General features: G+C 38.7%; 1 protein-coding gene across 1 annotated transcript; it reads left to right on the plus strand.

Moving 5' to 3' along the window:
- Window positions 1-2,139: 2,139 nt before the first annotated feature.
- On the plus strand, window positions 2,140-13,452 carry LOC145490500 (SUN domain-containing protein 2-like). Its single transcript, XM_081469606.1, has 13 exons — window positions 2,140-2,375; window positions 2,847-3,136; window positions 4,184-4,205; window positions 4,523-4,584; window positions 5,583-5,741; window positions 7,822-7,912; window positions 8,318-8,361; window positions 8,779-8,884; window positions 9,678-9,793; window positions 10,282-10,344; window positions 10,449-10,559; window positions 11,351-11,443; window positions 12,334-13,452. The coding sequence occupies exons 1-13, from the start codon at window positions 2,306-2,308 to the stop codon at window positions 12,457-12,459; spliced, it is 1,353 nt and encodes a 450-aa protein (XP_081325732.1). The 5' UTR covers window positions 2,140-2,305; the 3' UTR covers window positions 12,460-13,452.
- Window positions 13,453-14,721: the final 1,269 nt, after the last annotated feature.

Below are 14,721 nucleotides of genomic sequence, written 5' to 3' on the forward strand. Positions count from 1 at the left end.
AGAAGTTTAAAACATATTGCAACACATATCTTCCGTGTATAAGCTACAAAGCAACAATTTCCAACCTCGAGAAAAATGAACAATAAAATCATCTGAAATGGTTTTTATTGCGGATATGTGGGCGGTGTATGTGCGAGCGTCAGTAACATGTTAATTGAACCTCGCACGCCCTCGATCACTGCTAATCTCTTCTAAGTTCTTAGATTGCACGCCCACTATGTTGGCTTATGATTTTTCTATTTTAGAACACGGGGGAGTGTAATTCTTGTCGTAGTACACCCACTGTTAGCTATCTCTAAACTTGCACTTAACTGGACGAACATCGATTTTTTGCTTTCGAACAAATCGTTTCGCTCCCGCCTTGCTGGAAGGTCCGTATAGTGAAAAACTGTGACCGAGGTCTGCCAGAGACCGCAAGCCGAGGGCAGCATTTTCCAGCCCGAGGTCACAGTTTTTCACCACCAGTATACGGACCGACTCTAAGCCGGCAAATAACTTTTTTTTTTCCTGCGGTAAATTGGCTTACAAGTGGGTTTGTTTACTCAACTTTGTCACTGAATTGGCTTACGCGCAGTACAAATAATCGTAAAAATCTAGCGAGCGAACGAGCGAGTAACTCAGATCTACTAGCAAAGAAAGATGTATTAAAGAATAGATCTATTTCGATCTACTTTATGTTAGTTGCATCTAGTTGACCAGTTAAGTTCTCCAGAATTGTTTTTCCGGTGTGAAATAAGTTTCGGAAGTTGTACTAAGCACTACCACAAAAACAATTTCTTTATAATCAGTCGTCGCGAATCCCTCGAAATCAGACTTTTCTACCGTAAATTGAGTAGCAGAAAGCGAGGAAATTCGTTAAGTGTATTCCACATAAATTCTCTTAAATATAGCAATGATCAGAAAGGTAAACTCGACTGCAACTGACTTTTTTTTTTTTTTGAGAAACACGGGATTACGCGCCATTACAGCGACGAGCTACAAACAACCAAACAAACTCAATTTACTTACAGTGACTTTCCTTGCCATTTAAAAGCGAATAGAGATAAACTTGCGTTGATTAATCGTCGATGGAGGTGTGAAAAGGGCAAAGGTTGACCATTAACCGCTAGTTCACTCACGAAAATTGACCAACACGACAATTTCACCCGTGCTGTTTCCCGCCGTTACCGTGACCGTGGTCAGAGATAGGAAAATCCGGACAGCGTTAAGAACCAATCAGATTGCAGGATTGGTTACCGTGCCCTCTTGGGAGAAAATAAAATCTAAGTTATCACATGAAAAAGTTACCTTGGCTTTCTCACTATACTCAAGCCGGTCCCCATGCAATTGGCATGCCGTCTTCTCGAAAGGACAGCCATGAATCCCGTAAAAAAAATTATTATTAATATATCACTCCCAAATACAAAAATCGCTCACCAATTTTACCTCGTCTTTCGATAAAATTTGTCCCTCTCTCTCTAATATTCAATCACTGCCAGCTATTGCCGCTTTGAAGAAACTCTTCCGAAAGTGAACAAATCGGAGTTTCATATGTAATTCTCATACTGGTTGAACTTGATCATTACTAGTTACTGCCCTGCCCCTGCAGGGCTTTTAGATAAAATATGGCCCGCTGTCTGGTTTTATTACACTGTGGGGGAAATACTTCTATGCCAAGGCAAGAGCGTTGGCTATAAGAAAGAAAGATAAATTTGAAGAGACTGGTAATTCGAAATTAAACGGATGGCTATTTATCAATTTGAAGTTCATAAATGCCGATGTTTCGCGCCGTATGAGCCCCCTTCGTCAGATTTCACTTTGCTTTGACGAAGAGCGGACGCTTGCACCACAAGCTCGTCAGGACGAAAAATTTACACTTTATCAAAGTTGAAAAATAGCCAAGTGTTCAATATGTTCACCGACGTACCAGCTTAACTGAAATGAAACGAACTGGCTTTGGAAGTTGTTAATGGACTCCAAGCCTCCAACAGAAATTCTTAGTCCTTATTTTGTCCCTGTGTTGAGTTCATTTCAATTCTTCTATTATTCTCTCTCATTCTGACAACAATCGTGTCAAATTAGATCTAATGGGATTTTTTATTTCACGATACGTAGTTTAAAATAACAAAGGTTTTGTTATCACCGCCGGAAAGCGTGCATACCTGCCCCACCCTTGGGGAAAAACTTCGTTACTTTGAAGCGAGGCTCGGAATTTCGCGCGTTGAATGAACACACGAGCTGATGTAAATTTTTGGTTTCAACATTTGTCTTTACTCTACAACGTCCTGCTCTCGATTCTAAGCGAAGTTTCTAACATTCACAAGCCATGAGCGCCCGGCGATCACGTCGTTCAACCAAGACCATGGATAAGGATGTGAATCTGTCAGTAATGATAGGTAAGGAGTTAACGGACGTTTCAATTTTCAGTCAACTGGCAATTTGAATTTTGACAGTTAGAAATAGCTCAAACTATCTTGATGTTTACATAAACTTATGAATGATGACAAAATTGAATGCATTTTATGCAATTTAAAAGGCAAGGTTTTCCACTCTGCAACAGGGTTTCTGTTTCATTACCAGAACATATCTTAAAATCAAGCTTATTAAGTGCAATCTCAAGGGTCAGTAAATGAAAATCTAAATCTGAGAGTCCGGCTTCATCCGATTAAGATAAGCTTGTCTTTGGAGATTAATTGATAATACGAGTGATGTTTGTTGCTTAATGTTTTTTTAGGTCAAACAAAAAGGGGGACGTGGATTACAGGAATAATTTTCGTACTTTCTAACCTAAAATACTAGTTTTAAGCTTGATGTGTCTATAGTTAGACTTAACAATAGCTCACTTTGTTACTTTTCACACCTGTTAGACAGTTTAGAGGATGTAGATACTACAAGAAAAACAAATAGAGCAAGAAATAGTCTTTTGACAAGTACACCTGACAAAAGGGAATCGACAGAAATGGAGAGACGGTCATCAAGCTCCACTCGAACAGTAAAACGACCAAGTCGACAAGTGAACGATGACTTCAACGATAGCAATAATAACCTGGAAACTGGCGAGCAATCGATTCATTCCAAAAGTCCGATTTTAAATCATAATACTTCGATGTTTGACGATAAACCCAAACACTTGTATGGTAAGTACAGGAATTCTTTTGTGCATCACAAAACCTAATATGAGCTCCGGTTGCCGTTTACTCGCAGGACTTCTCTTTTGTCGTGGGCGTGGTGAAATGGAAATGGCGGGGATGGGGGAGGGGTGGAACTGGCTCCTCTCACTTCCCAGTAATCAAATGGTCTAGCTACCCGTTATAAGACAATAAAGATAACAGTGGCAGCAGCATTACAGAATAGCAATGATTCACAGTCTTGTAAGGTGTTGTTTTTGTGACTCTAAGCTTTCAGATGTGTTTCTTCGGGCAACTGCAATTTTTTTACCACTTAAGAGCAGTGTCTGAGACATGACTTTTACTATGTACAGCTCCAATCTGTGTTTGGATTGGTGTTGCTGATAACATAAGTTGTTAAATTCTTTGACAAGCAACACAATGAAAAATGCTGTGCAGTGTTTTCTGCTGCATGTGCAGTTGGAGAGAAATTGTTACTGTAACTAGCAAAACTTCAGAACAGTTCAAAGGGAAGAGATAGTAAGTTGTCAATTCTTGATTTTCACGAAATCATAGCCATGAGGCCAGATGACATATTTATGTACATGTATAAAAGATAGTTTTATTTAGCTTCTTTTGTTTGTATATTCACCATGGCTACCTTAAACCTGTGTCAATTAAATCCCTCAGGATTAGCTTCAAACCAGCAATATCCTAACAAATAAAAATTATCGTTTTTCAGGCTTAGACAATCCGGGTGATATTTCTTCTGGTAGGTATAATTTGAAACATAGGGTTTTCTTGAAAGTTAATAATTTTTTTGATAACTGCATGATGCACTGATGGGACAGAGTCTAATAAAGAGCTATTTTTTTTGTCACCTGCAGTCAGTGGTTTTTACATGAGCTGTACTTTCTGGGGTCATAAATACTTTGACCCAGTGTCTTTTTGACATATCTCATGTTTTTTTCTTTTAAGTTTACTTAGTAATTTTTGGGGGGAAGAAGGGGGGAGTTTGATATATTTTTTGGATTTTTTGTATTCATACAAAATGGGGCCAGAATTTTTTAGGTCATTCATGTTTCTCTTTTCATCAGTACCTAACTCTGACTGTAAATGGTATAATATATGTAAATGACAGTTATGACTTTTCTGGTGTATTTTAAATAGTACTCAAATTAAACATCATGCTCATATTTGGATTCAAAATAACTTTCATTTTAGAGGAGAAATGTAGGAAAATTAAAGGACCTTAATTAGTATGGGGTTTGTGTGGCAAACTCCAGATTGAGATCCAGATCCAAATTTGAGCCTAGCCAGGGGGTTTCTGTTGTGTGTTTGGGCAAGAAGATGACTACATTCTCAGTGCCTCTCTCTGTCTGGGTCTGAGTCTTACAAAAAAGTTTTGACATTTTTCTTATTTTATCAATTTACAGATAAAGAATTTGAACAAAAAAGTAAAACTAATGGGAATACCCTGACAAAACCTGTCATCAAGGTAATTTTGTAAGTTGCACTGTAGATGTTTGATGTCAACTGGACAATATTCTTGGTGCAAATGTATATGAAATTAATTTATATAGATCTCTGAATAATTTTTGAGTAATGGCAAAGGTCTCTCATTTTTTTTTATGCACACTAATAAAACATACATGTATGTTCTCGTATGAGGACACCATGAAGGTAGTCATTTGTACTTAATACAAGCTGGGTGGGGGTAATGTGACAATGTGGCAACCAGTATCACATCGTGTTGATCTTGTACGATTAACGCACCCGTCACAATAACTTGAGGCCCATCTCAAAATGTCTTTTATTTTTTCTTTGAAAAGCAATATGTACGCAATTTTGAGAGGGTCTCGCCTATGAAAATTGCATGATGCAATTTTTGATGTAATATATCAAACATGAAAGACGGTTTAGACTGTGTTTGACCACATTTCCAAACACCAAGAAGAGACTTGAAAATACGATGCATAGCGGAGTATTTTTGACAAACTTTGAGGTGTTTGGAAATGTGGTCAAACACTGTCTTGAGTGTTTGATAAATCTTCTCAATCAAAACTAAAACTAAGGAGAAAACGGAGAAATAAAATTGTAAAAATCTATGCTAATTAAGATCAGATATTCAAACACCGTCACGGTCATGATTTCCTTTGTTTAAACTTGATGAATTATTAATGAGTTTGAGAAGGTTTGGTCTGCAATTCCATCATTGGTAAGTAATTAATTGATTAATTAATTAATTAATTAAAATTGCAAATTAAGCTTATCTTTTTAGTAAGAGTTACTATACTTGGAAAAATCTCAAAATTATCATCATCAGCTGCTACCAATACCACAGTATATGCAAAGCTGTTCAACTTTATAGGTCCTTGCACGCATTGCAGGCCTATGATTTTAGGTAAATGGCTCCCACCTTACAGCTAGTGGGCCCTTCATGCTATGTTGGTGAATGATTTGTAGAGACCCCCGTGGCTTATATGTGTAACTTAAAATCAGTCATTACACATGCTGCATTTTGTTGCATTCCTGAATCTTTTTATATGTACACAGATTTTTTACAAATATTCTTCCATGATCCTCTTTGCTTGCCTTGGTTTCTGTTTACTGGCTGCTTTGATGGGAATAATTAATGACATTCATCACCAGAAGGTATGTAAGAGCAGCCTCAAGTTAATGCACGTGACTGTACTTGGAGAGGGGGACACCCCACATTGTTTTATGTACACTGGGGTCATGTGTTTGGCCTATGTAATATTATCATCCCTGAAAATGATGCCAAAAAAGGTAAATTCTAGAAAGCAGAAAAAAATGTATACAAGTACCTCGTATCTGACCTAGAATTAATCCATGATCCTTATCCCATACGAGAGTAGTCCGGTATACCCTTGCACTAGCTTGCCCTTGTTTAGTACCTAGGCCTTAATATTTTGCCGCAGTTGATTGTTTCGGGTCAAGTGGTCCAAGGGGAAAGGTGTACTCCGGACCGTTGGTCTTGGATATGTCTCCGCAATCAATTGAACATGAATGCCTAGGAGTAGGCAACCCTTTTCCCACAGAAATACAGCTCATATTAGAAAGGTAGGCCTATAAGGGTATCATGATGTGTCATGATAGCTTTTCTTGTCACTCAAATTAATTTAGTCTTAAATAAGTGTTGCTGATAAAGAACTTATTAAAATTGAATTAAAAGACATGAAGAAAACAAATCAAATTGTGCTTCTTTTTTATGACTAGCCAGCACTTTATGCTTCTTAAGAAAATAGCCCAAATAAAATATGCACGCTGATTGGTTTAAAATCATGTTTCTATTAAACAATTAGATCATGAACTCAAGATTTTTGTTGCGAGGTAGTTCACGACAGCACAGCCCAAGTAGCTATAACGCATAGAAATCGAAAGTGAATAACCTAATAATTAGGTTATTCACTTATTCATTATTGTTTTAGTATAAATCTACTAGTTGTCCAAAACTTTATCTAAATCCTCTTCACAGTACAGACACTTTGAAAACATTAAGAAGTGGCTGTCATTTTGTTAACAAGGGCACACTACTACGCTACTCCCTGTCTATCACAGAATAGATAGTGAGTAGCATAGCCAATCAGAGAGGGGCATTTGCGATAGAACATTAGTAGATTATCATTAATATACCAAAACTCAATAGAAACACAATGCATGTTTTCTATTTCTTAATAAAATAAATTGATTGGAAACTCTTATGGGAAGGTGTCTCAAAGGCCAAAGCTTTCAAAGGAAAGAATATAAACAATAAAGTGGAATTCCCACAGGGCTACAGGAGGGGTAAGGGGTGTCAAACAAGGATATGCATGTATTGTGGAGCAATACAATAAATATTACTAATAGATGCTTTTAGGCTTCATTAGTGTGTGACCAGGTCTCCCCCTCCCCCTTCATCACACAAAAATCATAAGATGGTACAAGAAATAAAACACACATTAAAAGGACACTGTAGGGAATATTGAATGGTTCTTGGGTTCTGGATTTAACAAATTAAAATGTTCGCAACATTAATGTCAATAATTGGCATCAATAATAAAGCGTATTATCGTTTGTCTCACGATGTAGTCACTTGAGATGTAGATCGCGACGTTTCGACTGCTTACTGCTAGTCTTCTTCAGGCGATAAGGTCGACTGATTGCACGGTATCATTTATATCACAAAGGTTGGCTGTGATTGGTGCATTTCGATCCTCCTATTGTTCCATTATTCCGGCAAGTAGCTGTTCCCTCAGTGGTCCGCTGTTGTACCGTTCTCCTGTTGTTGTGTTTCTTGATTGTGGGTATCCATGCTTCAGGAATTTCAATTCCACTATCCCTGTTGAGAACAACATCAACAGGGATAGTGGAATTGAAATTCCTGAAGCATGGATACCCACGATCAAGAAACACAACAACAGGAGAACGGTACAACAGCGGACCACTGAGGGAACAGCTACTCGCCGGAATAATGGAACAATAGGAGGATCGAAATGCACCAATCACAGCCGACCTTTGTGATATAAATGATACCGTGCAATCAGTCGACCTTATCGCCTGAAGAAGACTAGCAGTAAGCAGTTTGAAACGTCGCGATCTACATCTCAAGTGACTACATCGTGAGACAAACGATAATACACTTTATTATTGCATCTACCACGATGAATAACAACAACCAATTGGCATCATATAATTAATTAGTCATTGTGGATACAATTTCAATTATGAACAGCAACAACATGAAGAGGATGTAGCTGAGATCAAACTCTTAAAAAACCGGATCAGTAAACTGGAACAAATGCAGTCAAACCAGGGTCTAAAGAGTAAGTAAGAAAAACTCTGTATGCACTGTTAAGTTGTAAATTGCACTTTTTATAATAAAAAAAAACTCTGTATGGATTTTATTTGAGGTTTGCAATAAGATAAACAGTTTTACTGTAAATAAAAATTAAGAAAAATAAACTTTCTGGGGTACATATGGTGCCATTTGGCTTGGTCAGTTAAGAAACCGAAGGAAGGGACTGAATTTGATTGAATTTTAGTGTCAACTCTATGAGAAAGTTGTCTTGTGCCAGTTAACTAGAAGAGTCTTTTTTGAAGAAATTACACATAAAAGGAATGCTTATAGGCTAGCTTAGGGTCAACTTAGATTATACCTCAAGCTTTGTTAATTGCCCTGTAAGCTCATGTGCACATACACATACTAAACCATACTGTTCCTTTGACAGCGGCTCAAGATCATACTTACCAGAAAGTTTTTCTACGTGATCAGGTTTGTAGAGTCCAATACCATTGATTATTTTTCAGTGGTTGATTGGTTAGCATGCATGATAGATGCAAAGCTGCTTTTGAATGATTTTGTGTAAACCAATCAAAGCAATGATGGTGGTTTACGAATATCTGGCCTGTCAACCCTATTGTAGTTCTTATTTTCCATTGCTTACCCAGCTCCCTTGAGTTCTGATTGGTCAATTGCATTGTTCTTTACAAATAGTGGTTCTGTGCTTCAACTCTTAGTTTTAGCACAGTGAAACAATTGTTTTTTAACCTTGATCCCAGGGTCTCTCTCCTTCTCCTCCCTGCGAGGAAGGGAAGCAATAGAGAACCTGGGATTAAGGCTGTGTGTTTTCAGGTTGTTGTAGCTATAGACAACTAAATTGTCAAAGTTCATTGTCTCTTTTGTTTAAAGACAGTCCAATGTGATGTACAACAATCGGGAGAATTAATGGAACAAGCACTTCGGCGTTGGGATGCTGACAAGATTGGCATCCCTGATTATGCGTTAGAATCCTCAGGTTAGTGTAGAGTGCATGTTTGACTTTGTTTAAATTGTATTTCTCAGTCTCAGTTTCGCCCATGGACAATATGGGAGGCATGGTGCTTAATGGTTTGGGCGCTGTCTCATACGAGATCCAGAGGTTGAGCGTTCAAACCGTGCTGTGTTGTATAATTTTGTTAATGTTAGTTTCCCTTTAAACCTTCATGCATAAAACGTTACTGGAAATATTCTAGGAGTTAACCTTGGCTAAACCATCTTTCTTGGAGTAGTCATACTACTATATCCCTTTCTTGCTGTAAATCAATGTCAAGTGCTGACTGCTAAAATTCTACTTACAGCAACCTTAGAACTGCAATTTAATCATTTCTATCACAGTTCTGTTTTCCTGTGAAAAGTCCCGGTTTCCCCTTTTCACGGTTCAGTCTGGAGTGAAGTGATGTTGCGTGAAAGCCTGAAAGCTGGCAAACATGGAAACCAAAAGGACTATCAGTAATCTCGCCCGCGCCCGTGGCCCCGCACATCAATGGAATCGAGCGGCCCTGGAACTGCTTATCAATCAATCAATCAATCAATCAACGCTCTGAATGCTTATTTTCAGGGGTTTTATTAACATTTTCAGCAGGAGGGTAACCGGTTTTCACAGGTGGGCAAAACTTTCTGAACAACTTTTCGCTAACAAAAAACTTTCCTCTGGATAATCAAACCAGGTGACAGGCGGGCAAAATCATCCTCACAACCGGTCAATTTTCCCGGTGCCCGGCCCTTAATGAAACCCCTGTCAATTTTACATGTTTTGAATCACTCTATAGGTGGTCAGATACACAGTTCATATCACTCTGCTACATTTGCCAATGGAGCTCCTCAAGTGTTGGTGTTTGGTATTCCTCTCTGGTATGACGTCAAGACACCAAGGGTGGTTATTCAGGTTGGTTGACTAAAATAAACTTGTCGAGGAAAAGGTTGTTGTTATTCATCGTGGTAGATGCAATAATAAAGTGTATTATCGTTTGTCTCACGATAAGCCTATATCCCCTCAATGACAAACTTTGATTTCGGCTAAAACAGTGTCGGGCCGGCAACCTGTTGAATTTCAGTACTTACAATGAGTGACAAGAGTGTTACACTTAGCAGTAAAAATTCCATTTTCAAGCGTTTTGGAAAAAAATTCCCCCGCCCCCTTCCCCCTGACAATGTTGATTTTTTTTTTATTCCGTAGACTACACAGATCACAGCATCTACACAAGATTAAATTGGCGAGCCGGGGGTATCAGAGAATGAACGCTAGATGCGTTAAATAGAATAAGAGGTTACATATCGAAAAGCATCATTTTCTAAAAGTATCTCAACTAATTTGTCGCCCATTGTAGTTCTCTATGTAGATTCGATGATATTTTTCTTTTTCTTTCTCTTTAGCCTGGAAACAACCCTGGAGAATGTTGGGCTTTTCAAGGAAGTGCTGGCTTTGTCGTGATCAAGGTTGAATTGACTTACATGTGATTTCCGATTTATGTTCTTAATTACGACGAAATTCCGCGTAATATAAATCTATCAGATCTGATGGTGAATATGTTCATTGGCAGCTTTCTCAGATGATCAAACCTTCTTCGTTCACGTTGGAGCACATGGCAGCATCTCTGTCCCAGTTTGGCGATCAAAGTATTCCAAGCGCTCCCAAAGAGTTCTCTGTCTGGGTGAGTAACTTGCCGTCAAAGTCCTAAATGTTCCTTTGTCTACAAAAGCGATGTCTGACTTTTCTTGTGGCAAGAAGAGGGCAAGAACTGCGAATACTCTCAAACGAACACACGTTAATGCGGAGGAATAATTATAAACTTCTTATAGTGCTGCAGATCGTGTCATTTAATCTTGAGAAATTCTTCATTTATGCAAACAACTCCGCGTGAGTCCTCTGCATTTCAGCCAGTCAAAAGCGTGATTGGCCGCTGGTTCGTGGGAAAGACCCAGTACCGGAGATGAACTTTTCTAGCCTGATAAACTTCTGATATAATGTTCAAAGAAAGATGACTTCTAACCTACTTGATACGGCTCGTGTTCTCAAGGAATTTCTCTTTCCCCGAAACATTCATGTTGAGACCGAACTTTCCCGCATTCCACTTCAGTGCGTACGAACAATAGCACCAGAGCGAGGTTGGGGTGGACATTTTCATACATTTACTGTATTTTGGTCCACCCTGACCTCGACTTGGCGCTATTGTTTGTTGGAATGCGGGAAAGATCTATATACAACAGAACACTTCACAACCACGAACTGTTTCATACATTCTGAGAAAATAATGCCACATACACATGTGCAAAGTTCCGTTGTTTATCGGGTAGTAAACAACGTCATGTAAGAAACACCAGACATACAAGAGTAACATTTTCATGTAAGAAACTCAGGATATGACAATTCACGTGTGTTTCTGAGCTCGATAGACTCACTGATAATGTTTTCTACCGAACTGTGCGTTCCTTTATTCAACAGGGCTGGAGTGATGCTCATGGTAACGAGAAAACACTGCTTGGCGAGTATGTTTACGATCATAAAGGATACGCTCTTCAGAGTTTCCCAGTTCAGGTGAGAACAAAAGAAAACGGATTTTGTAGACCTATAAATTGATTCATCATTGTTTACCCGACACAATACAGCGGCTACATGTTCGAGTACCTATCATGGTCACTCAACAGATGTTATGTATGGGGTTCCCTTTAAATCATTATGGAGTTTAAGTAACCACGACGGCGACGGCGAAGACAACGCCGATTAAAAAATGACTATATATTTTACCTACGAATCTCGCGATACTCATTTACTTTGTTTATCACTGACAAAACTTTCACGAAACTGAATCTGGGACACAGCGATAAACTTGAAATAACATTTTAAACAATTAGCCGTCGTGGTTCACGTTCTCCAGACAACGCAGAATTTGGTCATCTCACGTTGTTGTTTTGCCGAGGACGGTAAAGAAATGTACCAAGAATTATAACACACGTGCACAGCCATTGTTCTCCTAATTAAATCTTTTGTTAAGCGACGTTCCCGTTGCCGTTGCGGTCGTGGTTTTCTTAAATTGCCTATTGTCTCGTACTCTTTCTTGAGAAAGTACTTACTTTCCCAAGTTTGTTAGAACAATGCATGCACAAACGCAGGGACGTTTGTTGACATGCTCATCGAGCGATGTATCAATGTATTAGCGCAAAAAGTTCCTTGCCCTTGAAAATTATGGGTGTCTTCAGGACTCGAAAAAATTTGAATCCAAGACGCAAAGCCGGCGTTTTCAAATTCCTCCGGTTTGAAGAGCGTTTTCGAAAAGCTCCGTTTTCGTGATGAATTAAAGCTCCATTTTTAAATTCCTCCGGCGTAGAGTACATAACGAGTGGAAACACTTGGTGATGTTGCTCGTGATATATAAAACTTTGTGAGTGACTTACGTTGACAGCACTGTTTCTTGTTTCTGCTTTCAGGCCAGCACAGTCCCAGAATTTCGATTTATTGAACTAAGAGTGCATTCCAACTATGGGAACCCTTCCTACACTTGTCTGTACAGATTTCGAGTCCATGGTTTGCCTCACAGAAGCAATACTGACTAACCTACTTTCCACTAAATTGTGTTACGTTGTAAATGTATTAAACATCTAAAATAATATAGTTTAAAAAGAGCGATGTCGCGTTATATAAGAACGTTGTATTTTGCGATGTGTGAAAAAAGAACTTCACAATAATAGTTAACTTATGTAGAGAAACTTGGATATAATAATTTACCAAAAGAAAAAAGAAAAAGAAAAAACAACGATGGTTAAAGGGCTAGTGCCTCGGCTGATAGATCGTGTTTTAATAGGTATGCTGGGAGCTTGCTTTGAACTCGCTTTATTATCTTGCAGTAGAAAAGTAAAACGCAAAGAAATATCTACTTGAAAGGAAAAAAATGCCTGGGAACGAGGCTGTTTACTTGTAATTCTATGCTTCTTCCCCCCCAAAAAACTGGGTCTATTGTGCTCTGCCCGAGCTTTTTGTTCAGATAATGTGTACATCTGGTGAATTAGACTATAATACTAATGTTAGGAAAGTGAGAACTTCGAATTCCGATCATCAGCCTTGGGCACTGCCCCTTTAAGACTGGGGAAGACTGAGACAATTTCAAACAGCGAGGTTAGTTTGGCTGTAGGTTCCCTTGGCACAGTACAATCAATTGCGTTTTGTAAAAAGGCAGATTTTCATCGTTTCTACAGACTACATTTTCAAATGCCTGTTCAATTTGGAGGATCTGGAAAACTAAAAATTGAGGCTAAATAGGTCTTGTTTTCGAGGATAAAAATTAAAATTTTACAAGTAAACGCCGTTGTTTTGATGTATTTGTTGCATATTGACCATAGAATCATCTAGTTCATCAAGATTTCGAATGAACTAACTCACAACATGAAAACAACAAAAAAAACGTCAGACGTTGCCATGATTCTCAAGCAAATCCCTCCGAGCTCGAAGCATCCTCTGCAATAATTGCCTCCCACAAAAGAGGATAAGAGAGTTAATTTCCCATACGCATCTGATATAAGTCTTATTTTCAAGGTAATCCCTCAAGTTATTTTTAGACATGGCACCCAATTCGTTCGCGGATAATGTAACCACGCGCGTTTCGCGGATGTTTTCGTTGAGTATGAAAATGCGTGTAAAGTCGCTTGGACTGTCCACGGAAGTCAAACCCACGCACCAGGATTGGCTATTTCTAGATCCTGAACCGAAGTGACCTGAGAATAACTTCAGAGGGATTATCCTAGGAATAAAGCCTGTATTGGAGATTACCTCTCTTACTCTTTCTTCATCCTGTCTTGTCTCTCGTCATGTAAAACTGAAGAGGGATAGAAGTATGTTATTCTCCGACTTTTACTGGCAATTTTTCGACAAACGCACATTAACAAATTGACGTCAGTTTTTCATGCGTCTGTCCTGTTATTCTGTTATCATGAATTTCGTCATAACATTGTCAAAGCAGCTGTGGATCCATGAGGCGATCTGCAGACTACTTTGACAATGTTATGACAAAATTCATTGTCACTAACAGGACAAACGCATCAAAAACTGACGTCAATTTGTTTTTTACGATAACAAATTGTCAAATTGTCCACTCTCGCTCGTTAACGCATCGCATAAATTATAAATTCTTGTGTCTGTCCGCTTTTTGGCAATAAAAATTAGCCACTGAGCGCGCGAGAATTTCTACAGTTATCGTAAAATTCCTTTTTGACTTCAACTGGTCACGTGTGTAAATTTGGCATATCAAGCCTTGAAGGGCGGTTTTTCGTCCCCAGAGCTATTCTAGTCTTTCCGTCGAAAGGGGCCTTGACGCGAGAAATGTTTCTTGTGCCAAGGTGTTTCACCGTGGTCAGAGCTCTCAGCCTGTGTTCTTCTGATCGTCATGAGTCCATTTAGCGACCCATTAAGCGCCCCCATTTCTTAAAAGCGCTACCTTTTGAGTGACGTTTACGTTGATAAACACCCAGATTCCCATATTAAAGCGCCCCCATTGCAAGAGCGAGATTCACGAAGCTCACAGCATGGACTAATTAGACAAGAGAATTATCCAGTCTTCTGGGATTTCACTCATGATCGATGAAGTAAACGCGTGAGCAAGAATATATAAAATAGTGGCAGAATCTAGATTTATTTTCATTTCTCTCAAATAAACAAGTTTCTTTGCTTTTAAGTGCTTCGCAACCGAACAAATTTTTTTTTTTGCCAAATGGCTCCAAAAAGTAAGCATTGCCCCGTTTTAAAGCCGTTTAAAGAGGCGACTCGAATAAACAATGAGAGCGAGACCGTTTATCCAGCAACTTTTAAATGTGAGAAAATCTGAA

The sequence above is a fragment of the Orbicella franksi genome, chromosome 6, assembly GCF_964199315.1.
Source record: "Orbicella franksi chromosome 6, jaOrbFran1.1, whole genome shotgun sequence".
NCBI lineage: Eukaryota > Metazoa > Cnidaria > Anthozoa > Scleractinia > Merulinidae > Orbicella > Orbicella franksi.

Coding starts and splice junctions, on each gene's coding strand:
- LOC145490500 (XM_081469606.1), top strand. CDS start 2,306: ATGAGCGCCCGGCGATCACGTCGTTCAACCAAGACCATGGATAAGGAT. Junction 3,137..4,183: donor GTAAGTACAGGAATTCTTTT/GTGCATCACAAA, acceptor TCTTTTCATCAG/TACCTAACTCTGACTGTAAA. Junction 5,742..7,821: donor ATGACATTCATCACCAGAAG/GTATGTAAGAGC, acceptor AATTATGAACAG/CAACAACATGAAGAGGATGT.